At 35.8% G+C, this 27,011-nt stretch overlaps 1 protein-coding gene and 1 non-coding gene across 2 annotated transcripts; both read right to left on the bottom strand.

The window, feature by feature from the left end:
- Positions 1-2,632: 2,632 nt before the first annotated feature.
- On the bottom strand, positions 2,633-23,485 carry CUNH8orf37 (chromosome unknown C8orf37 homolog). The gene is made up of 6 exons (XM_016125416.2): positions 23,316-23,485; positions 18,908-18,995; positions 16,084-16,148; positions 15,482-15,547; positions 10,406-10,501; positions 2,633-5,756 (listed from the first exon to the last, which is right to left on the bottom strand). Exons 1-6 carry the CDS (start codon positions 23,468-23,470, stop codon positions 5,603-5,605), a joined length of 624 nt encoding a protein of 207 aa, XP_015980902.1. The 5' UTR covers positions 23,471-23,485; the 3' UTR covers positions 2,633-5,602.
- A 437-nt stretch (positions 23,486-23,922) lies between these two features.
- Positions 23,923-24,004, bottom strand: TRNAS-AGA. The gene has a single exon. It is a non-coding gene; the product is annotated as a tRNA-Ser (tRNA).
- Positions 24,005-27,011: the final 3,007 nt, after the last annotated feature.

Below are 27,011 nucleotides of genomic sequence, written 5' to 3' on the forward strand. Positions count from 1 at the left end.
AATTTCACTAGGTTGTGAAATAACCTAAATGTACCAGCTCTGCTTGTAGATGTTTGTATTTTGATGTTCAAAGATGCTTAACATAAAAGACCCATAATTACAACTCCTTAGGAAATGGTCAGTCTTCCTGGATGATGACTAGTGTCCTTGGGCCCTACTGACACAAACCCAACCTAGCACCTGTGCTTTGAAGCTCCCTTTAAATGGATCACTTTAGGTCATCTGCTGTAAGAGGAAGCTTGGCAGCGCTACCACACGTTAAAGACAAAATAGGAAGAATGCTGAAGGGGAAACCTATCTAGAAAGTTGTCTTTAAGGTATGCATCTTTACGTGGATTATTGTATTCACTTCCTCCAGCAATTCTGTGAGGTAAGCATTCTTATAATCTCTGTTCTACTGGTGGGGGAGGAGAGGCTCTGGGAGGACGTGACGTATCGAATGTTACCTCTTTTAAGTTGTAGAGTCAGGGTTCAAATCCAGCAGCCTGACACCAGCCTGTGCTCCTAAGCTCACCCACGACAGCTCATTAACAGGGCAAAGGTGAGAAGGGGCATGGAGTTCCTTTGTTGAGCTTCATGAGTATGCACATCACCTATGCCTTTACAAGTTGGGCTGTACACATCTTTTCCTTCTCATTCCTTGGGTTTATCACTGGACCTGGGATAGCTCAGAATAAATTTGTGCTGGTAATGAAATACCTAAAGGTCTATAAAAAGTGAGTGGAAAAAAGCCCAAGTGGTCTTTAGTACATAGTCAGCTGTGGAGGAAAACCAAAGCTAGCTAGAACAGACTTGGAAGGCATTTTCTGGGATATGCCGCAATCCACTGGAAAAACTCTTGATCCTCCATCCCTCAAGCAAAATGTAAAAATAAAGCATTATATTCTTTGAGAGTAAATCTTTTGCAATTTTTCTTATACATCTTCTGGATATTTTAAAAAATCTCGGAATGGAAGAACTTACATTGGCTTCTAAGTTATGTAAAGTTTCTCTATTAAATGAAAAATTTTTCCATCTACTTTTTTTAGAATACTGCTTTCTACTTAAGTGTTGCTCTTTGCAATTAAAAATGGTGCCAGTGACTCACTTTCTGAAGGCCGCATGCTCTGAAATGCTTCTTCTAGTGGAGAATTTGCACTATCCACATTTGGGAGGTTGTTATTCTTTTCCATGTAAGGTGAAAGGCTACTATGGAACTCAAATCTTGAACTTGATATTGATGCCTTGCTGTTTCTAAGGACTAAGAGAAACACTGATGACAGTACACTCTGAACCCTAAATGATGTAATTATTTTATAATGATTATGTCATGAAAAGAGATTAATGCAAGTTTAATCCTAAAAGAGACATTAGAAATCACTTAGTATTAAACCTCATATTTTTATACTGGCAGTGAAAGCTCTTAGCAAATAATTTTTTTTTTTTTTTAACAGGAGAGAACACTAAAGCCCAAAGAATGTGACATGCCCAAGGTCATATGGCTTCACATTGGAATAACTAGGAGAATTTTTTAAAAATACTGATTCTTGGGCCTCACTGCAGACAAATTAATCAGAATTTCTGGGCCCCTGGGCCTGAACACTGGCACTTTTTAAAGCTCCCCAGGCATCTCAATCTGAAGCCAGAGTTGAAAACCACTGATCTGGACAGGAACCCAGGTCCTAACTTTGTTCCAGGGTCATCAAATTCACAGTTGTTTTTCATTGCTCATCCCCGACCCCACGGCAGACTTGACTAATGGATTATGGAACTCCTTCCTGCTGCACCCAACCTGGTCTCCCTCTGGAAGCTACCACCTGTCCATCAGCATTGAGCAGCAACCTGTGCACTGAATGTTGCTTCTTCTAAAAATGGCAGAGAAAATATCTGAAAGAATTATTTTGGTAAAACTGGGGTTGTATATTCTCTCACTCTGGTGTATTTATTTATTAGTCCACCAGGGTTCTACTGGGGAATACAGGGTGAAAGGCCTGGGTTACTCAACTGAGCCACTCTAGCTCTTCTTGCAGAAAGCAACTTTTCCTTTCCCTTGCAGAGTTGAGTTGATTTAGGTTTGAATCCCATTCTGCTATTTACAACCCTGGTGACTTTAGGCAAATTCCTCATGCCTCAGTTTCCTCATTCATAAATAATAATGACACTATTTTATGGGTCCATCTTTCTTGTCTCTCTTCTGGTTTTGATCTCTAGCAAAACTGATGCCTAGATCCACAACCTATTCTAATCTTCCTTATCTGTCTCCTCTCAGTTCCCTGATAACAAATTGTTCTGATGAATAGATACTTGATAAGAAGGAGTTAGTCCTTAGGCCTCACTTGCTAGTATTTAGAGTACCTGCAAATGCCTTCTGAAGACAATGACTACATTCCAATACATTTAGGTTTGTTTGGAAGAGGAGAGATACATAGGCAGAAGCTGAAAAGATACTGTAAAAGGCCCAGAATGCCTTGATGACAGGAAAAGGCTAGCGTGAGCCATTTTTGTTTTGTTTTTGAAAGTTGTAGTTTCAACTTTTATGTAAAGATAAAGCTGGCCATGTTTACATTTACTAGTTATAAAATAAAAACAATAGCATAGCTGCTTTTCTCATAAGGAAGTTTAGGGAATGAAAAAAATAAATGTGGTGAAATGCTTTGCTGTAAGAAACATGCTGCAGTTTTACTTTAGACAACACTACTTTCAGAAGGAAAAATAAGAACATATATAAGCACATATTCTGAACACTATGCTAGTCACTTTTCATGTTATATAATTTAATCTTACAACAAGCTCAAAAAGAGACGTCACCATTATTCATATAGATGAGGCAAATGAAGCCAAAAAAGTAACTTCCCAAGGGATGTGACTCTCCACTCTGATTTCGTAACATTTCATATTGTCTCCCATTATCTCAAGGCATTTGGGGAAAGTCTGAAAACAAATTTATTTATTAACCACATGTATATCTATATCTCATGTGATCTTTTAAAATAGAGCACAAAATGGCATCAAAACCTCAAAATACATATAAGATATTAAATCTCTAAAGAGACTGTAATTTTGAATTTTTTCTTCCATTCAAGAACTATTTTAAATAATATGCAAGGCTGGTTACTAGGGGTGGTATGTTGGCTGACAGAGATTTTGTTAAAACAGAACAATTGAGAAAAAGCAACATTTGAAAGTTACTGCTAAGCAACACTGTGCTTACTGAATACAAAGACCTCTTTGGTTCACATTTTTAAATATTAGATCAATAAGAAGAGGGAAAACAATTTAATATCATAGTCTGATGCCATTTTCTTTGGCTCAAGAAAAGAAGGATGCTAAGTTTACTGACATCAACATACAAGATCAACATGGCTTGTTCTGCTGACATTTGGGCCTGCTCCTTTAAATACCCACATTGTGCTACACATGCATGTACACACACACTGCGTGTACACACATGCGAATTTATGACATGCTTCTCCACCCCAGTGTAAACAAGTAAATTCTCTATTCGACTAGATGGTTGGAAACTTTTGTTGATATTTTAAAATAAATCATAAAAATTATTTCGAATTAATCCCAATATGAATATTTTACTATGTAATAAAGGTAACTAAATATAGAGTAAAGCTATTAGTTATTCATTTCTAAGTAGGATAAGGGTTGGAAAGTAAATAAAGCAGTTACCTAGCTTGGCAAAAAACAGATAGTGCTAAAAGTAGAAAATTATTATAAATGTTGAAAACAAATAGATTAAACATCTTGAAAATTTTATAGATTTTACACTTTAAGATTATAGCTAATTAGAAACTACGCTTCTACACTGATACTAAAATAGTTGCATTTTGGCTTAAATTATACCATTTGGATATAAACATGATATTCATTCTACATTTTAGATTAAAAATTGTACGATATTAGAAAGCTTATAAAGGAAATTGCCAACAAAAATATGAACCCACATAGACATTCTGACATTAGGGAATTATTATAATTACTGTTATGGAATGCCAAACACTGGCAATGTATCCAAGTTTTAGGGTAGCTATGATGAATGAAAATAAAAGAAAAAATATTTTCAAATTAATGATTTAGTAAATTTATTTGAATAAAAAGAAAACATCACCATTATGACTAATGTGCCAATTTCCACAGCGTTCTGAATGTGCGGATCTTGTTGCTGTACTACTTTTTGTAATAGGTGACTTTAATCCAGATCCACCTACGTTTCTGGATACAACTACACTGAGATAAAATTTTAGGGGCTAAAACATTTTTATTGAACGATAAAATCTGTAAACATATTCTTAATACAAAAAATGTGAGCATCTGCCACTAGATTTCTTCTGTGGCAATGCCAGACTTACCAAAGTCAGTTTTACATATGTGCAAATGTGTCATGGCCACGAAAAGGATTTTAATGACCAGATTTTCCTTCTCTGCTTAAGTAGGGTGGCTGCACTGAATTCAGCAAAAGACTAAGCAGATCATAACTTTGCTTTGATTACTCCTTTTCAGCATGCCTTATGTCACACATTTGAACTATATACTAGACACATGCGATGAAGAGCTTTTGGCAGTTGGGAAAGCCCCTAGAATCTCTCAACAGTGGCTATGAACTGGTAATGTTGAGGTAACTGATTTCCTGAATGTGCTGTTATTGTAGGACTCCTCAAGTTTCAGTGATGTCAAGGAGCTCAACAAGTTGGTTCAGCTTTGCTTTATTTCTTTTTTCATGCACTCATATAATATGTTGATCTGATCCTACCAGAAAAATCAATAGGCTGCTGAGAAAATACCTTACTTGTTGTTCACGATACTTGACTGGAGTTTTAGGTCTTAAAGGCTAAAAAGTACTGGAACATCCAACAATTACCTATCTGTATTAGGATTGTTCTTTGTGATTTTAGGTGCATCAAAAATTTTTATATAAAAATGAATATTTGCTAAAATTGAAAACTGGGTAACTTTTGATATCTAATGAACAAAAGTAGAAATAAGCTAAAACTTGCAATATGTACTTATCATTACTATACTTAATATCGCTTTAAGTTGGTGAGGTAAGACCAGATACAGGCAGTGTTTTCATTTGCAACATACCTATACTCCTGAAAACCCTTTAGTCAGTCACTGCTTATATGGTTTCTACCATGTTTAAATTATGATATTTGGCAACAACAGCTCTGACTGGAGGAGGTGATGTATACACCTCTCAATGACCTCTCTGACTGGCCAGGTTTATCCCCTTTAAATGCTATAAATGAAGAATGCTTATGTAAAGTGTATTAACAGTCAGGAATATTGCAGTTGTGAACGAACGGCTATATGTTTCTATGAAACGCCATACTCAAACTTCCAATTAACAGGAGACAGGCTGGTAAAGAATCTGGATAACTTGTTGCCTTACTTACAAAGGGAAATGTCTATATATCAAAAAGGAATAATTCCAACATGTTAAAGCACATTATCTTCTCAGGTCCATTTGGTTTTCAAAAATTGGTATAGTCATTAAATGAAATTTGCTGTCTTTTTCCAAAGGCCATGATACTGCTATGTACCTTTTCCTAAATATTATGATTAATGGAGACTACTCTCATGAATGCATTTGTCTGAATGTGAAAAGTCTGCATTCTTAATGTTTGCCGCAAACCCAACGTAGTTGATGATCAGTCTGAAGGTCAGTCAGTTCTTCAATAGTTCTCCAGCTACACTGGCAGGCATATGCTCGTGTTCCTTTCTTCTTCACCAACTTTGTTTTTAATTTGTGGAATTCTGGCATGTTGTTCCTATTAGTAAAATATGAATATTTTAGAATAATGGCTTTGTTTAGAGCTCAATGACTTGAAAAAAGTTCTAATTGCTTTATTTTCCTATCTGTATAACACTTGAACACTAAACAAATGTTTGGTCCCCTCATACAAACGGTAGAAGATATGCTTCTGCATTCTTTCTAATGGGATTTCTTCAGTATCCACTACTTTTTAAGGGCAATTCTCTAGGCCTGTTCAGAACACAATGACCTAAAAGGCTGAAGAATTATTGCTTTGTCTTATCAGAGATGGCATGGTATGAGAATAGAGTGGGAAAACTTACCTCAGATTCTCGCTATTCCATATTCTAAAAGTCTGCACTATGGCCAATGGAGGGCATACAAGAGGTCTAAAAATAACAGGCTTCTAATGGGTTAACTACAGAAATTTTTCATGAATAGAGAAAAGGTGCCTGTTATTTTTATGTATTGAATTGATGTATCTTTCATTTGTTTCAATATGTTTATTTACTTATAGTTATCAGCAAGAAAATAAATGCCTACCCTACATTAAACGACAGTAATGTTAAAATAATTGAATCAATGGGCAGGACTATCATAAAATATGATAACCATCTGACTTGATGCAGTTACAAAAAAAGACTAAAGAAGTTAAAGTTTAATTAACTGAAAGTCAGTTATGATTTTCATGATAATCTATGTGCTGAATTTATATGACTGTTTTGTGGCAGAAGAAAAATAAAACAATTCAAAATGAAATTATGAAGAGAAGCAAAGGAAGACAATGAAGTAAAATATAAACATTTTACAAAGACATATAGTCCTATCTTCGCTCTTTAAGTCGCTGCAATAGAAGGCAGGCTACAAAGTGCCCTCTGGTGGCCAATGGGCACCAGACTCAGTACTATACTGTACAAAATCCAGGCACAATTTAGGTTTGGTACCTAACAAAACCTGAGAGATTTTCCAGGCCAACTGTCTGATTTCAGGAAAACGAGACATTAACCACCTAAGTGACTTAGTTAAGGTTACAGTGAGCTTGGGAAAGAAATCATCGAAGTTTTATCAGATAGAAAAAAACTCCACAAAACTAAATGAGTTTAATGAAAACTAAATGTTTAAATGAAGTAAAAACAGTCTTTATTCAATCTGCAATATATTTTGACAAGTTTAGCATCTGATACCTAATTGAATATTTAATTAGAGATTTTGGGAGTAGGAATTATGAATAGCTAGGGAACTAATTAATACATTTCAAATGCTTTTAAAGAAGCACATATCTTAAAAGCTTAGGAAGAAAAATAATTTCATTATTTCCCATAAAGAAAATGATTTAATAAAACACTTAATTTAGCTATATTATAGCAGGATGGTCAAGTATAGATTACACTTCTTTAGAAAGTCCTACAACTTCTCAAAACTAGGATATACTTATTTCTCTCATTTATGAAATAAGGACAATAAAACAAACAATAGCATGGTGTTTCACAATAACTAATGAGCAGATTGATAACCTTTAAAAATAAATGGCTCCCCATGTTCCGCTGGGCATTCAATGGCACTCTGTAAACCTTTTAACTTTCTTTCAGTCACCACCTATTTCTGGTTTCCCTCAGTGATTTTTCCCTATCCTCCTCAAGTGTTTCATCTACCTTCCACTTCTTTACTTTCAGCAGACCACATCCTCAATCATAAAGCCAGGCCATCAGATGTGAAAAGGCTTCCATCTCCAAGCTTTTCCCATTATCACATCAGTATCTCACCTCCTTCCACTCCATCACAGAGGGTGAACCCCCTCTTCTTAGCTGAAGCTCACTTTCCAATAGCACTCCAGGCCCCAAAGCCTCCAGGACCTTGTTATTGCCATCCCCCCTCGCCCTCCATACATCTCTACTACCCCTGACAATGTAAACATCAAAGCACCTATCTTAACTAAATGACTCTTAACTCTGCATTCACTGACATGCTTCCACGTTGCCTTCCTGGGTCATACTACCCAATCTCATGGTTTCAACTACCACGTTATGGATTACATTTCCTACCAGAACTTCAGAGCCATAGTTTCAATAGCTCCCATAAATGAACTTATAGCCTCTTCTTTCAAATCTGTTCATAAATTACCTCTATCAATGGACAGTATCATTGCCCATCTACATATACCAAGACAGAAACCTAGAACTCATCCTAGATGACGTTTGTCTCTCACCTTTCACAGCTAGGACTACCTCTAAAATATCACTCAAATACACCTACTCTTCATCTACTGCCATAATTCAGATCTTTATTCTTTCCCACTGGATTATCATAACACTGGATTATTATAACATCCTTCAATAATGATTCTACACTGGCCTGGTTCCCATACAGTAGTTAGTTATCTTTAAAAAATTCATCTCTATTTGGATCTCTCTCTTGATTAAAAATCTGTGTGATTATCCACACTGCAGAAAAAATTAAGCCAAAATTCCTCAGTATTGCTTTCCTGGCTCTGCTCTTTTGGATCTCTCTCTCCTACTTCACTTACCTCTTGCCATCTCTTGCCCTTGTATCCAACATTTACCACAGTCCAGACTAGTTTTAAGTCTCCAAACATGCCATGGATTTCATGTATTGTTTCCTAGGCAAACCCCTGATTATTCTTTAAGACTCTGAGGCTTTCTCTGATACCTCAAGGTCCTGTGACATTCCTCTTTTAACCTATCTCCTCATCACATCTATTACATGATATCACATCTTCTCAAAACTACATTACTTCAGAGTTGAAACTGGGTCCTGTTCATTTTGTGAGCCCAGTTATCTAAGAATGCCACAGACTAGGTGCTGATAATGTCTGTTTGATAAAGAAATGCTAATAAACTCTATAAACTAAAAAATATATCAATGATTTATATCGTGATGACGGTGACAGCGTTTTCTTTCATTAGTTCAAACCTCAAATATTCCTAAGTATCTTAAGGGCTGAGAGAATATATTTTCTACTGATAAAAATAAGTACTTATTATTTGCTTTTAAAAATATTATTTAGTATATTGTAGAAAAATAACATACTGTTATTTATTTTTAATAGTATAATACGTCTTCTAGTTCTCACTATTTAATCTAAAAGTATGTACCTTGGTAGAAAGTCCAAGTGGGCAGCTTGATAATAATTGAGTGCCTAAAAGTATGTATTTTTTTAAACCAGGATATCACAGATCTAGAGTAAACCAATCAATATTCTTAATAACTCTGAGATACTGCAAGTTCCTCAAATACTAACTAAATCACCAATACATTTACTTAGTGCTTGTGGCTTGCCCATTTTGATATTACATGCATTCTATTATTCTATACTAGTTTTATACTAAATTGATGGTTTACCTTGGTGAAGTATGGGAATTATTAATCACTCATTAGATCAACCTTTAGGCAGTATCTAGCAGAGGATTTAGAAAAGCCTGAAAAGGCAAAAGAGATCTGAATTAAAAGCTAACTTTTCCAACTATGGGATTAAAGTGAGCTAACCTGACCTGGGATTTTGGGACTACATTATGCTTTATCTGGATTGGAGACTATAAAACCTCTTAAATTGTAATTTTTCCATGTATTTGGAAATTTCAATTTTGGAACATGTGTGCGAAGAAGATTCAGTTTTCAATAAGATTTTCAAAGTGGTTCTTGATGTGAAAAAGTTTAAAAACTATTAAATAACTCCTAGGGATTTACACAAGAATGGCTCCCAGAAGGGGTACAAAGACTCACCGTTTTTTTAAAATACTACTGGAGATTGCTATAATATATTCTGATTACTTGTATCTGAAAATATAGTCTTTGTCTAGGCACAGGTTTGGGGAGCCAAAAATGTATGAGATGTGTAATTAATATTCAGCTCTAAGTTTTTATTTAAAAATGTGAGTGCATAGTTTATATTTTTACAACTTACAATATCTTAAAAACATTAGTTATTCAGTAAGTGTATAAGAATGTACAAATTGCAAAAATATCCTGACCACAAGGAAGGAGGCAGACATATATACCAATTTTCAATCTTATACTACACTGAGCGCTGTAATAAGTATGAAGTGTTGTGGACAAATAGAAAAGAATGAGGGAATCATGGAAGATGTGTAATGTATTGTACTCTGAAGGATAGGTAGGGTTGAGGTAGATAAAATGACAGGAAGGTGTCACAGGAAGTGGAGAGCCTGTACAAAGTCACAGGGAATGGGAGTATTGAGTAATTTGATGTAGCTAAAATCTTGTGAAGGTGAAAAGTGTATTGTGGAATGACAAAGCTGGATGACAGATAGATAGGGGCTGGATTGTAGAGGGTCTTGAATGCCAAACTAAGGAATTTGGACAAGAATCTGTAAGCAGAAAGGTTTTGGGCAGAAGAATGGCATCCTCATAGTTATGCTTTAATTCTCATCAAGGAAAGAGTGGTCTGAAAGAAGAGACAGTAAGCAGAAAAATCAGTGAGAAGGCTGTTTCTGTACTGCTTCCCAGAAATAACATGTCCTTATCTAGGCTGATAGCAGACAGATAGAAAGGAGATGGATGAGAAAAGTATTGAAGAGATAGAGGCCACAAAAACTGGCCAAGTTCACCAAGATACACCATAGCAAAATAAGAAATATAAAGTTGTACTTGGTACATTTCTCAGAGCGAAATTCTTTAGAAACATACCTGAAAAACAGATAATCGCATGTTTTGTCCCACATATAGTCATCATAGCTTACTACCCAGAAATCACATGCTGTACAACGCAGATGGTCACATGCTCTGTTCAGAGAAAAAGAACAGTACATTAAAGATTACTGGTATGTTTAAATATAAAAATATGGTCATTTATTCATACGATATACCACATATTACAGATTACTGTAATATGTGGTATATCCTATATACCACATAAACAATAGAAAAGTAAACAATAGAAAAGTAAAGATTAATCTGATTATAAATTTTTATACTAAAGGACTGATTATATATCAGGTTATATATCAGGTTAAATTTCTACAGAAATTTATTACATACTGATACATATATGCACACATATATATTGTATAGATGTAACAGAAACAAAATGGATGTGCAGTTCAATGGTTTTCTAATTGTGCCTGAGGGAGAATGTCACGTAAGCTAACTTCTTTAAGTTGCTTCCCTTCCTACTGAAATTTTCAAGGATGTCTTTATCACAGAATTTGCCACATTATATTGAAATGAATCTGTCTCTCCCATAAGCTACTTAAGTGCTGGGATAATATCTTATTTGTTTTTTGTTTCCCCACTATTTGGCATTAATGTATTCATTTACTCACTTAAAATATATTTACTGAAAGCCTACTATGTGCTAGTGAGATTCTGTCCTCATGTAGCTTAGATTCTAATGAGAAACAAAATAAGCAATACTCATTACAATGTCAGAAGTTGAAAAGTGCTTCAAATGAAATAATGAGTAGGGTAAAATCAGGAAGACTAGGAGTTAGTGGTATGCAATTCTATATATAGAGTGGTCTGCATAGGCCTCTCTGAGAAGGTATATCTGAGTAGTTTAAATGGAAGTGGTAATAGGTAAAAGAAGTAGGGTTAAGAGAAGGTTTTGTTTAAAAAGGGAGGGGAAAAGAGCATGTTTGCATGTTGATGGCAAAGATATAGTGAAGAGCAAAATGCTGATGATGCAGGTAAGAGGACAGAACTATTAGAATTATAATAGGTACTTAATGAATATCTGAGAACTTGAAATGCCAAGGAATTCTCAAAATGCATTTACTATAAAGTAACTTTAGGAGTAAAATAATAATATATGGCAATAATTATGAATTGCTGCTGTAATTCATAATTTGTTTGTATAATAATTGTGATTTACTTTATAGAAACCTCCATGTTTCTTGAAAGCATAAAAACCAAAATCAATATAGATACATTTGATCATCTAAAAATTAAAAGGAAATAAGAGTTTTTAAGATGAAAAAACAAAGTGAAAAGACCAGTAATAGAATGGAAGAAAATATCTTCAACACTTGGTCAAACACTTATATAAAGGCTGCTTACTAATAACAAATAAAGAAAAACTCAAAAATATACTCAATCTCACTAATACAGTTATTATAGAATAATAATTAAAGAGTGGAGACTCTGAATACAGATTGCCTAGGTTCAACTACTGATTCCACTATTTACTAACTGTGTAACTGTGGTCAAGTAACTCAACTTCTCTGCAACTTGCAACTCAGTTTCCCTACATGTAAAAGAGGGATACTAATAATACACATCTCACAGAATAATTCTGAGGACCTAATGAGTTAATATTGGTAAAGTGCTTATAACAGTGCCTGACACACAGTGTTTGTTAAAGATAAATGATAACATAAATAATTAAAATTTAAAACAACCGCAAAACAAAATTTTTAACCATTTAAGTTAGCAAAAATTAGCACATTCAGACTTTTCTGGTGAGTATGTGAATTGCTATAACTCTGGGCATTATTTTAAAGTTAAAATCATCCCTAGCTGTTACACTAGTAATCTCATTTTCGGGGAGCTATTGCATATCAATAAAGCACTAATATAAGCATGTATTTCAAGAACTTCTACTGTAGTATTGCTGAAGCAGCAAAAACAAGATACCACTTGGATACCTACCAAAAAGGGAAGACTGAATAACATGCAGTGTATTTACACCATGGAATATTAGGCAGCTAATAAAGAGAATTAATTTATCCACTGACCTAGAGGGATGTCCAAAGCAAGGTGCACAGTAGCATATGTAGTATGATTCTATTTTTGTAACCCCCTGCCCCAATTCCTATATAGATGTTTATGAGGTAGTAACATGAAGAAAACTGTGCAAGGTTATGAACTATGCAGTTCATAGTGGTTGTCTCAGGAATGGTGGAAATAGAAGGCAAGGAAGGAGATTATCTTTCCTTTTAAACATTTTTCACGTTTGTTCTTATTTTTTTTTTGATATGGATATAATCCTTCTCTAATTAAAAACAATAGATTTTTTAGATCATTAGATTTTTTCACTTCTGTCCTTTAAAATTCAGATATGGTAACTTAACAATTATAATTATTTTTTTTTGCCTAGAGGTTTCTTTGAGAATGCTTTCTATTTCTAAAATTATTATTAATTATAACAATAACTAAACATTTAAAATCTCGTAAGCAATTCCATATTTTCTTTCTTTCAAACTGTTAGCAATTTATGGAATTTTATTTATACATATGGAAATTCAACACAATTATATTCATATACATTTGAACTTGGATTTTGAATGTGCAACTCAGGAAATGCAAAATGATGGTTCCCAAAGCTGCCATAACTTGCTTTCTTATGCATATGTAGTTTATTACATGATTGCACAGAGTGTTAACTTTAATGCCTTAATACACATGTGCTATTTGGCTGAATTATTGCTGTTGTGGGAACTATAATTTTGAATTTCCTGACATTTTGTATATGTAAAATCTCAACGATAATGTTAAATACAGCCTTTTAATTTAATTTAAAATTTAGTAGTTTATTTAAATCTAGTAACACTACCACATTTTCCTACAAATACTGTCCTTTGAGAAAAATAAAACTAACTTGCAGCTAAGAAATCATTCTTCTGCTACGATTCACTGTTAGATCATAATGAGTACCGGTCTATGGAATAATCCAGTTACAAGTAGTTTAAAAAATAATTAGGAGAGTAAAATTCGATTTGGCTTGAAAATAACACCTTGGTTTTATCTATGCCTTATTAATGCTACCATGCTTCCTGCTACTCTTTCTCCTTTCCACCAATTGGGTAAAAGACTTGAATCTTTACACTCTAAAATCATCCAGCATTCCTCCCAAATCAGAAATCCACTCAGAAAACAAACAAATAAAACACATAGAGAATAGGTGGAAGAGACTCAATTTCCTTAATGCTCTGGGTATTAAATCAGTGTTTATTTTCAGGCCTTAAAAAATCTCTCTTCCAAAACTACATATGTATAGAGCATATCTAAAAGTCATGATTCCAATGAAACATAAATTGTCACTTTTTTTTTTTTCTCGAAAATGTGAAAGGAATAGAATGTAAAGGTGTCACCGACAGCTCTGTCTTTTTGTCCAGCTTTTATGTAGAATCTTTATTATTTTAAAGATGTTTATGGTGGAATGCCCACAATCCAGCCAGACTCTGTGGTCCTCAGTTAAATCCTATCAGATCTACACAGTGGACTAGGGAGTCTTGATGTCTGGACAGCTGGAAAATTACAGCAGCTACAGTAGTAAAACCAACAAAGGTTCTCCCCTCTTGCATACATTACATGGCCTTCTGCAAATGGTTATATTAGAAAGCACAAAGGAATAGGAACCAAGTTTCATATTTGAGTCCTTGCTTTGTAATAATAAATGTGACCTTGGGCAAGGCACATTACTTGCGAGTCATTTTTGACACCGTCCTCTCTTACTTCCCATAGCCATTTAATTCACTGAATTTTGTCAATTGTAGACTGGTAACAGCTCAAATGTAACACCTTTTCCCTATGCCACTGAAATCATTCAGATCATGGCTACCATTGTTATCTATTTCCTGGACCACTGTAACTACTGCCTGCTGACTGGTCTCCCTGGGTCCTTTCCTGTCTTGCTACTCCAACTTCTAATCCACTTTCCATTCAGCAGTCAAAATGACTTTCTTTATAAAGAAATATGATTAGCTCATTCCCATCTGCTCAAAACAAACAAACAAACCACCAATGGCTCCTTCTGAATATATGACATACTTCTAAGATCCTCCAGAGGACTACAGGACCTCAAACCACTCCTCAATTCTTGGTACAGGCCTCCCTACACTCCCCAATTTCCCTTTGACCCTACAGCCCTTTTTTCCAGAATTCCTAGGATCTAGGCCAGCACCATCACAATTCTACAACAAAGACATTTTAGATCCTATTTCTGTTATTCAATGTAACAGCTATCCTTCCTGAATGTAGACTGCTAACCGCTAACATGCAGTCATATAAATGTCTTTTCTTTCTTAAAAAATTAACAGAAAATAGTGTTTTAGAAATAATGACAAAAATATAATAATCGAGGTAAGCAAGCCTCTATAAAGATAGAACATAAAGTATCAGGATAACAGGTTTGCTTAAAACCAATCTATCTCCCCATATTATGACAATGATAATGTAATATGCTAGGAGTATGAGGCTAATATGGGATTGGGGTAGGTGGCATCAGGACCATAAGACTGCCCTGAAAAAGCAACTGAGTAAGATGGTGAGTATAAGAAGGGGTGGGGAAGAGATAAAGGAGGGAGGACAGGGAATAAAATCAAGCGACTATGCTTGAGAACTTTTTAGGTACTGCAGACCTGCAGCTTATCATGCTGACTGTTCAGCCAGTCAGTGTGTAACACATCATGTGGCTGTATGGCCACATTGCTTTACCTGTCTTAGCCACTGGTTTCCACTGCTTGGAAGGAAAAACAAGGCAAAGCAGATGATTACTCTCCTGATGTCCTGTGGAAATCAAGCTGGGACTGGAGTAATCCAGGCACTTCAAGTGGGGCTTAGAAAAGGACATCAACACAACGGACGACAAAGCCAACATCATAGCTTTCAATAGCTATTACCCAAGAATAACAAACATCTCTGTAAAGTGTTCTTGGATTCGCTAATAAAATATTCCTCTCATATGAAACAGATTAATGCCAAAATGATAAGAATTATGTTTTAACAACAGGGTATCAATTTGGCAAAACCTAATAAGACTCCTACCTCTGTGAAGTAGTTGTTCCTATCCCACATGGAGCAGTGCTGCCACCGAGGTACACTGGGCTGCAACTAGACACGTGTAACAAACAAATAGGAGAAAAATGAAATTACAACAAGAAATATGGGAAGTTAATTTGGCTTTACTGACTCTATAGTCTTGTAATCAAATTTTCCCGAGTAAGCCGACTGCTTTAAAGAGGTATTTATTCAGGAATAACTGCTTTATTGGATATAACCTGTACATTTAGGAACATTCAAGGAGTTAAAATGAGTCACAGAAAATGTCTGCCAAATAATGTAAGGGACAAAGCAAATACTGAAGAATGTAACAAAACATTAATTTGAGAAACTGTTCACACGTTTTTTTCCTCCACATGGCAGAAATTATTTATAATAGCAATAATCTCCCACTCAAGTTCCTTTACATTAAGAGGTCACAGACCATAAGAAAATTGAAGATATTGCTATTGGTCTTTCTCCTAAAAGCCAACCAGTGCTTTGTTGTTCAATGTCATTGTTGTTTAAATGGTAGTAAAATCTACTAGACTATGCTTATAGTGTTTGCTCACTAGTGTGTATAATTTACCAAAGCAATCTCAACTTACCTTTTACCAAGGCCTTGAATGGAAGCTCTGACAGATATGTTACCTGAAGATTTAGATTTTAATTTCTGTTAAGAAAACAAAACAATAAAAGACTAAGAGTAACTCTGATAATCGTAACATGAAAACTAATATGCTTTATTTTATAACAAGAATATTTTTTAAATGGCCTAAAAATTCTGTATCATTTTAAAATTTCTTAAATAAAAACAACGATCAAAACCTTTTAAAGGCAAAAGGGAAGTAGACCTCTCTGAGGAATTTGCAAATTACTCTGCTAACTTTTAGTCTAGGAAATTGATATACTGCTATTATTAGCATGCTAAGATTTAAAGTCACTTTATAACTCTTCAGTTAATACTAGACTTCCAATGATTTAAAAGGAAGGACCTTCTATTTAAAACTTCATCCTGGAAAAATTCAAATGAGGAGGAAAAAAACCTCAGACTCGTTTTTAAAGTCTGTGAATGGTACTCACCTGAACTAAAAATAAACTAACCAAACTCCTGGGTAACTTCAGGAATATTAATTTTGATCAGATGGAAAGGTATCAACCAACAGGCATTCAAGGAAAATGTAGAGCTACCTGTCACAACCACACAGTAGTTCCTATATGGTTACATAACATCATCATCATCATTAGTAAGCATTTATGAAGTGTTAACTGGTATATGGTACCAAACAACATAAACCAACTAACATACTAGGACCACCGCCAAGGAGAGGAAGTGAGATGGAGAAAAGGCAATTTAAACTATGCAGGGACATGCCTTCATTTTACCTAGTAGGTGAAGAAATTTAATGGAGGCAAAGATATTTCATTTTACCATTTCCCTTAACTCTTTCATTTGATGTTAAGCAGAACTGGAAAGATTGTGGGTACATGTCTGTAAAATAATTATTTGCATGAATCTGTTTCTGTTTTTCAGAGCATGTTTCATGTACCATCCAGGCTCACACTTATGACTTGAGGCTGGCATACTGTAAAATTTATTATTGCTTCTGAGTTTTCTCGTGTGGGTCTGAGAGCAGTTCAGAAACTCAACAGAGTGGGCAAACAATGGGGGAAGGAGCAGTACTCTCAGGAGCATGACCTGGCCTCTGAGGACAAGGTGAGTATGGACTGGCCATTCACAGACACCTCTTTTCCTCATCCAATCCATGTTTTACATAGACCTGCTCTCCTTCAGGAGTTTGAGTTGCTTTCTCCCCAGAAGGCCTGAAAACTGGGTATAACTTAAAAAAGGAGCATATAAAAGTAAATAAAATTTTATTTCTTCATGATTTTGTTATTTCTATTTCAAATTTGCATATCTTAAAGCCAAGCCTTGAGAATTATTTCCTTCTGAATGCCTTGAATTAAAGAGATAGTGCCTCATATACAGATACCCACCTTATAGGACTTAATAAATAATGAATTGCTCAGATGATCAATGAATCATGAAAACATCATGTAGTTTCCCCCCTACTATGAATTAAATTAGCATTGCTGTTCAGCATTCATGATGCATCCTTGTTTGCAGAATATTCAACACCATGGCTGTTGTGTTGACATATTAATCACCTGGGCCATTGGCTTATTAATTTACCTCAGATGAATTGAACATGTTAAATTCAGACAGATAAAGATCTTAAGATCTATACTAGTCATGTTATTTTTTATCTGTCTGACAAAAAATATAAACGACCCATATCCATGTCCTTAACACCACCACCACCGCCAGGGATTTTCAGTCTACTGTCTTGCTTTAACCTTCTCTGCCTTTTAAAAAGTATTATATTTATTTCTTAGATTTTTTTCTTTGTGGTCCTTGTAATTTAGCCTTCCATTTGGTCTCTTTTAAATCTAACAAATATATTTTGCAACCACCAAAATGGTAAAAATGAAAGAATAAAAATTCTCATACACTACTAGTGAAGAATATAAATGATACAGCACTTTGGAAAACACTGGCAATGGGTGGAAAAGCTGAAAACGAGAACACCTTATAACATAGCAATTCCTCTTCAAGGTTTATACATCCTAGAGAAACTTGCACGTGAATAAAAGAAGACATGTAAAGATAGCTGATGAAGTACAATACTTCATTAACTGGACATAATCTAAATGTCCATTACCAGGGGAGAAGATAGATAAATTGGTAGAGTAACATAATGGGCTATTATGCATCAATGAAAATTGTTTATGGTTACATTTATATGTAACAAAAGTATAAACGTATGGACAGAAAGAACAGTAGTTACCTCCAGAAAGAAAGGCAGTAGAGTAGGTTCGGAGAGTTCCTAAACTATAAATTTTATTTCTTTAAAAAAATCCAGAGAAGCATATATGGCAAAACATTTATATGTTCAGTATGAGTGCTAAATACTTAGGTGGCTGTTATATGAGCTTTTTTATAGAGTTGATGTAGATACATAAGTATTTAAAAAATTAAAGTATTAACAATTTACTCATGGTTCATAGGATAATAGCAATGGTACTGTATTTGAGACGCTAAGGACACTCCCATAATAAAAGCTGTTTTTAATCTTTTAGAAAAGTATTCACAGAGCCTACAAATAAATACAGGTAATCAACTTCAACTATGAGTTAACTTCTAACAGCCTTTCTAATTTTGCATTCCTGCTGAGAAATGAACAGCAAAATACACACTAAGAATTTCTAATAGTCTTTATACAACTCCAAGTGGAATAATTTACTAAGATGACTGTATTTCTCAGAATGCAAAGGACTACAGATACTTGTAAATTCTATAAATTTTCATACTATTCTAAACATGTCTTGAAATAATGAAATATTACTTCATATTTATAATACTTAACTTACAAAGGGTTTTTTATCAAAGTTGGGCTCTTCGAATATTTCATTAATAAGACTGTCAAGATCATCTTCTTTTTTAAATGTGTCTGCTGATCTGAAAAACAAAACAGCTGAAGCTTAAGAGGAGATAGTCAGCTAGTACCCGAAGAGTTTTGTCTAAATAAAGTCCATTATTAGAGTTAACAGAAGGATAAATGTAATGTTAATTAATTTTTCCTTCTATAGACATAGCCTGAGTTTGTTGAAACAAAAATGTAGTTTTTATCAGTTATGAATTCACATGTGTACTTTACTATCAGCATACGTAAGACATTTAAAGCTATACGTTCTATTCAAGAGAAAGCTGGGCATGTACTTTTCTAACATCAACCACTTATTTAAAGGATACAAAATATGTACAATTTTAGCAGAACCTGAGAATTTTAAAGTTAATTTTAGTCAGTCTTTCTAATTTTTTTCCTAAGGGTTTCTTTGTAAATAAAATAACCGAATCTTATTAAGAGAAGCCACAGCTAATATAATCAAATGATCAATACAAAAAAAGCAATATTCGTTTGATAGACTATTTCAACTACATTTCTCCCTTCTGCAGGTAAAGCAGAATTATAGATACAAATTGTTATTGCATGGAACTTCTAGTTAGTAGCTAACATTTACTGAATACTTCTATATAGATGAAGAAACAGAAACTCAGAGATTCAGAAACTCACTCAAAGTCATAACAAATAATGGGAGAGGCTTGGAATTCAATCTAGGGAAGTCCGTAATACCTAGCACTAAACAAGATTAACTCTCTTTAGAATGTATATGTTTACAGATGTTGTACATCAATTTTATAACTTCACTGGACCATTAGATTATTTTTAAAGACAGGTGTTTTAGTCAAACTCCAAATTTAGAAAGGTATTTAATCTGAAAAACTCCTAATATCAGAACTGCAGCCCTTTGTTATTACTTGAAGTAAGACAATTACTCTGATGTTAAGAAAATCCAGAGACTCCTGGTGAATCTTGTGAATGCCTGATTTCCATCTACTTCCCTGCTTTGCCTCTTTAGTTGTCCCCTAACTTTTATCCTTAATATTTTCCACTCTGTACTGGCCTCTTCACTTGACTTTAAGTACACTTAAGACTCTGCTCTTCAAAGAAACCCTCAAAAAACCCCTCCTGAAGCTGCCATCTTCTCTCACGACTGAAGAGCAGTCTATATTCACTATTTGTACTTCTTTACAAATATTTGGAGTTAGCATCATTTGGTGACCTGGATGAGGGTTTCTCAACCTTGGAACTACTGATATTTAGGATCAGATGATTCTTTGGTGTGTGTGTGTGGTGGGCGGGGGTGGGCAGCTGTTGTGCATTGTAGGATGTTTTAGAGTGTCCCTGACACCTACCTATTAGATGCCAGTATCAGACCCTTCCCCAGTTGTGGCAATCAAAAATGTTAAGACATTGCTAAATGCCTCGAGTGGTAAAAGTATCATTGGTTGAGAACTACTGACCTACTTTAAATGATCTAATCTCTCTGAACCTAAAACATGTTATCTGTAAAAAAATAGATCTAGACAACCATTTAAAACTTCCAGGTACAATATTCTATCTCTGGCCTTTACATCCCTCAACTAAAGTGAAGCTCTTCTCTAAGAGGTCACTACTGCCCAAATCAGCACACACAATGGCCTTTCTCAGTCCCAATCCTTTTTAATCTTTCAGAAGCATCTGACATTGTTGGGTACCCATTCCTTCAATTTCTTTCACGACAACAGGTTGTAGGATGTCCTCTTGAAATTCTCTCCTCCTTTGGTGTTTATGATATACTCTTTGGGTTCTGCTCTCTCATGAAATTTCACTATTTTAAGAATCAGATGCATTCAAACTTTACCAACCTAATCAGTACTATTAGGGATCCAAACTGTCCGTTTACATAAGATTCTGGTCTGCTTGTAAGATCACACAAATACACATGCCTATGCTTTGCTACAGAAATGAAAAAAAAAAAAAAAGACATCATTTCATTGAGAACTCATACGAATTTTAAAGGACAGTGTAATACATTAAAAAATTTTTTTTGTCTTCTGATGGTATAAAAATCTTAATCAAAGGTTAGTGAACATTTATTTGTTCTCTCTATACCTTTGCCTCTTTTTTCTTCTTAATCTAATTTTGATTTAAGATACAGTTTCTGTGAAAAATAAAAGGTATATTTTATGATATAATTCAAAAGGTATAACTGAAATCCACAATTAAAAGTGAAAGGTACATAGAAAAACTTAAATCTAGATCTACAATGTCCTGACAGAACTGGAAATAGGACCTTGGGAAAGTAACTCTTATTTCTTAGTCTTGGTTTGGTTAATGAAAATGGGGATAACAGTATCCACCTCATTGGGTTGTGGAAATTAAATGTAACATACATAAAGTATTAGCATATAGAAAGGGCTTGATAAACGTTGGCTATTTTTATAGCTATTATCTAAGTTATGAAACTACCTGTAAATATAACCATCTGTATCATCCTGAACCACTTTATTACTATTGCAGTTCAACTTGCATTACTCTTTTTTAAAACCAATCATGTATTTCTCTTTATCATTTTGAACGCTTCAAAAAATTGCACGTTTTGACCACTTACATTAGCAGTTGTTCATGGTATCCAGATGTAGCATGGCCATGTATTTTATCATTGCAGAGTTATCACTTTAAGAGACAATTTTAGTATTTTAAGTCTTATAAGGAAAAAATACAGACTACATCGCTATACAATCGGCAGGTAGTATCCTGCTAATGAATTCATAACATAAATTGGTTCCTAGCTTCTAAATATCAATTTTGCTTCAGGACAAAATTTTATTGTTTGACATTATATACCAGGCGGGCACTGTATTTAGTACTAGGTTTAGGGCCTTTGTTGCTGTTTTTTTGTGGGTTTTTTTTTTTTTTGCATTAATTTACCTTTGCAACTACACCACCAAATGAAAAGTTTTAACACATGACAACAATCGTGGTTTGCTACAGCTTATATAAACGTATTACTGAAAAATCTGATGTAGTAAGGTGGGATGGGGTGCTAGAAGCATTATGGATGGATTTTAGTAGTACAATAACAGACCCGTGAGAGAGGCATAAAAGGATCTGTGCTTGGAGAGGATCCACATTAGCAGCCCTTTCCATTTTAAGCTGCCTGATCCTACCCTCTGTATGCTAGTTCTCCTAAAGATGAACAGGCTCTGGAAGACTCTGATAATCTGTCCCTATTCCGTAAAATAATGAATAAAAACAATAAAAGAAACTACAAGGTAACACTGCTGTGGGATAGGGATGATAGATGTGCTGGGAATGAGTACCTAAGACCAGCCAGCATACAAGATAATATACAAATTAATAAGTGATATTTGCATACACATCCAATCAAAGGAGCCTCAGCCCACTCAAAGTAGTCAGTTGGCTCTACATTTATTTTTTTAGAATGCTGCCCAGTACTCAATTAACTTTTAGAACTTCTGTTTTTGAACTTCAGAATCTTTTCAATGTATTTATCTTCCGAGGGTGAATTTTTGTAAACAAATATATGTCATTAGAGGCAAGTCTGCTAAATTGGGTAACAAACGAAGTTGAGTAATACTTCTGGGAAATCACATACGCATACCAAAACAAAAACCACAGATGCAGTCATAAATTAACAAGAAAGACTTTCTTGGGTTGTTCCAAAGCTGCCTCTGTGTAATTCCACAAGCGTCTCCAACTGATTCTAGCAACAATTACTACAGGTCACTTTGGAGGACAATTCTCATTCTGACAGATAAATTGTTTTCGGAATTGAAGGGGTAAACAAGGAGGAAATTCTGCTATTTAATAATTACACAGAAGAAAAAAACAGACAAATTCGAAAGGTAATTTTTCGGATTAAAACCCAAAAGACTTAAGAAATTTTCCCAAATTCTCTGAGCTAAAGATAAACAAAAATCAGCTAATGACAATTAGAACGGAATCGTTTTCTCCAACAATTGGTTCAACTATAACTCTAATTCGAGAATGGGGTCAGAGGTTGAGGTTCTCTGTGCCGACACCTCACAGGGATACTAGAACCGCTCTCGTGACTCAGAAGAGGGCGCCTACGCGGCACCCTCTCTCCCTACCTCCTTCAGGACCCCCTGGGCTCTGTCTGGTTGAAGCTGTGGGCTCTCAAAGGCGGGGTCAGCTCTCTGGGACTTGCCCGCGGGCGGAGTCGGGCCTTGGTAAGAGAGGCCACAATCCTTGTGCACTCGGAGTTGAGGTGTGCGCGGCCCAGGCCGGGGGATAGGGAATTGAGGATCCGGGCCTAACTAACGAGAAGAGCTAGAAGTCGCGGGCGGAGGAGCGGTTTTAGGACCTGGAGCAGGCTTTACCAGAACAGCTCACCCCTCCCGCCCGTTAACCTGAGATTTTCTTTCGCCTTCGCTCGGTTCCGGTCGTTGCTGAGGATGCTGCCACCGCAGCCTCTGGGCCGCTCGATCATGCTCAGGCTCAGTGGGTCTGGTCTGCAAAACTTGGACTCGACCTCATCCAAGAGCTCGTCCAGGTCATCCGCCATCTTGAATCGTTACGTTTTTACCTCTCCAGTTTCCAAGGGTAACGCAAGGACCCGCCGCGCGCGCCCTGAGCCACTCCTACTCCTGCGCAGGCGCGCGCTCTCCCGTGGCGTCCACGAGGGTTCGGTTCTTATGCGTTCGCGCAAAAGGACGCTGCGAGTCCGCGAGCGCTGGAGGCGCAGGACTTCTCGGGGGGCCGAAGATCAGAGATGTCCCTTCTTGCACCAGGTCGCGACGCTCTCTTTTCCTTCCAGGTTTGGCACGTTTCAGTCCCATCTGCCCCTCCTGGGGCCAGGTTGTAATTACAATCACACGACTTCCTACTTCCCTCAGCCACTCCTTTTCTGGCTTCATTGAGGGTCCCTTTTGTAGTTCAGCTGTTTATAAATTCCTTGAATGGTGTGCAATAAAATAAAAAACTCTTGGAGAGGATATTAGCAAAATCTCACCTCTCCGTAGTCGGCAGGATTCGAACCTGCGCGGGGAGACCCCAATGGATTTCTAGTCCATCGCCTTAACCACTCGGCCACGACTACTGCTGATGTAAATTTTGGCAGTGAAATCTCTATAGAGTCTGTGCAAAAGTGTCTACAGTAACGTTTAGATGGGGAGAAAAACATTGTAAATCTATTTTGTCAGATAAGAGAATTTTTGAATATTATGGCGCTAATATTTTTAGCTCTTTGCATAAATTATTATGAAAAATAATTTTAGAGCATACAGTGTCCAACCTATTTTTCTTTTTCCATTAGAAAAAACTGAGTTCTAATCAAATCTCTAAAGTTAGAGTCAGAAACAGGAGAGAGGGAGGAAAACCCACAACTACTATACATCTACTTGTGCAGTGATGGGGCTATTTTGGCTATTTTCAGGAGGGAATCTGGAACCTTGGGGTGGCTGAGCAGGCTTTGGGAGTCCTGTTTCTCCCAGCTCCATTCCTTGGTTTAGCTCTGAAAAGAACAGCTCACAGGGCTCTTTTACCCGCTAAGCACTAAAATGCTATTACCCACGGATTTAAAATCATTCTGCAAAGTCAGACTGTCCCAATGTTCCATAAAAGCGCTACTTTGAAATGTGTAATGCATGATACAAATGTAAGGTATTGTCATTTAATGGTAGTCCTATAAATACTATGCACTATGTAACCTGAACTTTGAGTGTTTTAAAAGTGGGGTAGCAAAGATGTAGGCACCATAGGAAACGAGATAGTTCAATCCAGATGATTTAATAAATTCATTTATTTGGTTTGATTTTGTTCAAAATATCTTTAATGTCCTTGAAGAGCAAACTGCTGTGGTGTGCTGGAGCGAATGGTACTCGCTCATTAGTGCCTACCTTTAAATTTTCATGAATTTTGGGAGCCAGTTGTAAATTCAACGATTATTAAAAATTCACTATCTAAAACAAACTAATACTCAAAAACCACCATGGTCTAGTTATTTCACAACATTTTACTATAATTTATGCTGCCGAGATTATTTACATCTGTTGTATCTGAAATACTATACAATGGGTTGCTATTGTGAATCTCTTCTTCTCATTTAGTGATGTCACTTGGGTAGCTTAAAATCAGCCTTTGTGGGGGAAAGCTTCACCAGGGAATTTGCAAATGCTGCAAATTAAGGGCTTTTTCTCTGAAAGAGCTGCTTATGAAACATTTACCAGCACACCACTTAATGTTACCTACCATCAGATCAACCTTGAATATTCCCAGCAAGGCAACACTCTCCTTACCTGTAGGGCTGCTTTGGTTTTTTTTTTCCTGCTGCTTTGTTTTAGTGATTATAATCCTGGCATATTGTATAATTTGCCACTCAATTTTTTGAAGGTTTTTTTTGGGGGGGGGGGGAGGATGGTGAGAGAGGGGTTTGTGTCAACTTGCCTTGTAGGGTAATTGTATTTGGAATTATCCTCCAGCAGAAAGACAGGAATAAGCCACTTGATACTGAAGTTGACTTTGCAACTGCATAGTTGCCATGCAGTTTAACAGGCTTAAATTAATTTGATTTAAATGATTTGATTTTTCTCCAGAAAAGATACAGCGGTATGTACCAGTATAGTTGACTGTTGAACAACATGGGGGCTTAAGGGTATAGACCTCTGTGCAGTTGAAAATTCTCTGTAACTTTGACTCTCCCAAAACTTAGTTGTCCTTTGGTAGCTGCAGGGGATTGGTTCCAGGACCACCCACAGATACCCAAATCAACACATACTCAAGTCTCCCAATATAAAATGGTGTAGGTAGGTTAATGCATACAGTTGGCCCTCTGCATCCCTGCTTAAGTGGGCCTGTTGAGTTCAAACCCATGTTGTTCAAGGGTCAACGGTAGTTGAAAGAATCTATTAGCATGTAGATTTGCATAAAGGACTGTGAAATGATGAAAGAGGAAAAGTTTCTAGTTGTGCGTTTTGTTTGTATGAATATTAGAAAAAATTAGAGCTTGTTTCCTTCTTCCACTCTCACCCCCATTTTAATAAAAAGCTTATATAGACCATCCAGAGGTCGGTGTTTTCAGAATTTCATTTATAGCTCATTCAGCTCGCCTTGGGCCTCCTGTCTTTAGCGGTGTTGTCTTTCTGCTGTGCCTTAGAAAAAGAAAAATCTGTGTCTACAAGGAGAGATGCCACATATCACATAGGTGCATGGCTGTGTAATAAACTGTAAAATGATAGATAGTGAACTATTAAAAATCTCCAGTTGTTAGGAGTGATACTGGGCGTGCTTCGGTGGACTCCTAAACAGTGGATGTGTATGTACGTGATGTATATACATGACTTTAGAAGATTCTGCATTCATGAAAATCATATTAGAAGATAATTCTTAAAAAACCGTATTACAGTAGTCCCCTCTTATCTGTGGGGATACATTCCAAGACCCCCATTGGATGCCTAAAACCGCAGATAGTACCGAACCCTCTTTATACTGTGTTTTTCCCTATGTATACATACCTATGATAAATTAGGCACAGCAAGAGATTAACAACAGCAACTAATAATAAATTAGTTATACTAATAATTATAACAATATACTGTAATAAAAGTTATGCGAATGTGATCTCTCTCAAAATATTGTATTGTATACTCAACCTTCTTGTGATGATGTGAGATGATAAGATGCCTTAAGTTGAGAACTTTCACATTTTCACTTAAAAGAAGCACTTTACCTATTTGCTGTATCAGAGTTGCCAGCACCACTACTCAAAATAGGGTTGCCTGAACAGAAGGACTGCAATACCACAACAGTCATCTATCTGATAACTGAGATGGCTGCTAAATGACTGACAGGTAGGTAGTGTACATAGCATGGAGATGCTGGACAAAGATATGATTCACAGCCTGGATGGGATGGAGCAGATTTCATCACACTACTCAGAAAGGTATGCAATTTAAACCTTATGAATTGCTTATTTCTGGAATTTTCCATTTAACATTTTTTGGACCACAGTTAACCATAGGTAATTGAAACTATGGAAAGTGAAACCTCAGATAAAGGGAAACTATTGTATATATTCTTTGATATTTTCTTTTTGTTTTCCGAAATGA

This window comes from Rousettus aegyptiacus, unplaced genomic scaffold (genome assembly GCF_014176215.1).
Source record: "Rousettus aegyptiacus isolate mRouAeg1 unplaced genomic scaffold, mRouAeg1.p scaffold_m13_p_15, whole genome shotgun sequence".
Classification (NCBI taxonomy): Eukaryota; Metazoa; Chordata; class Mammalia; order Chiroptera; family Pteropodidae; genus Rousettus; species Rousettus aegyptiacus.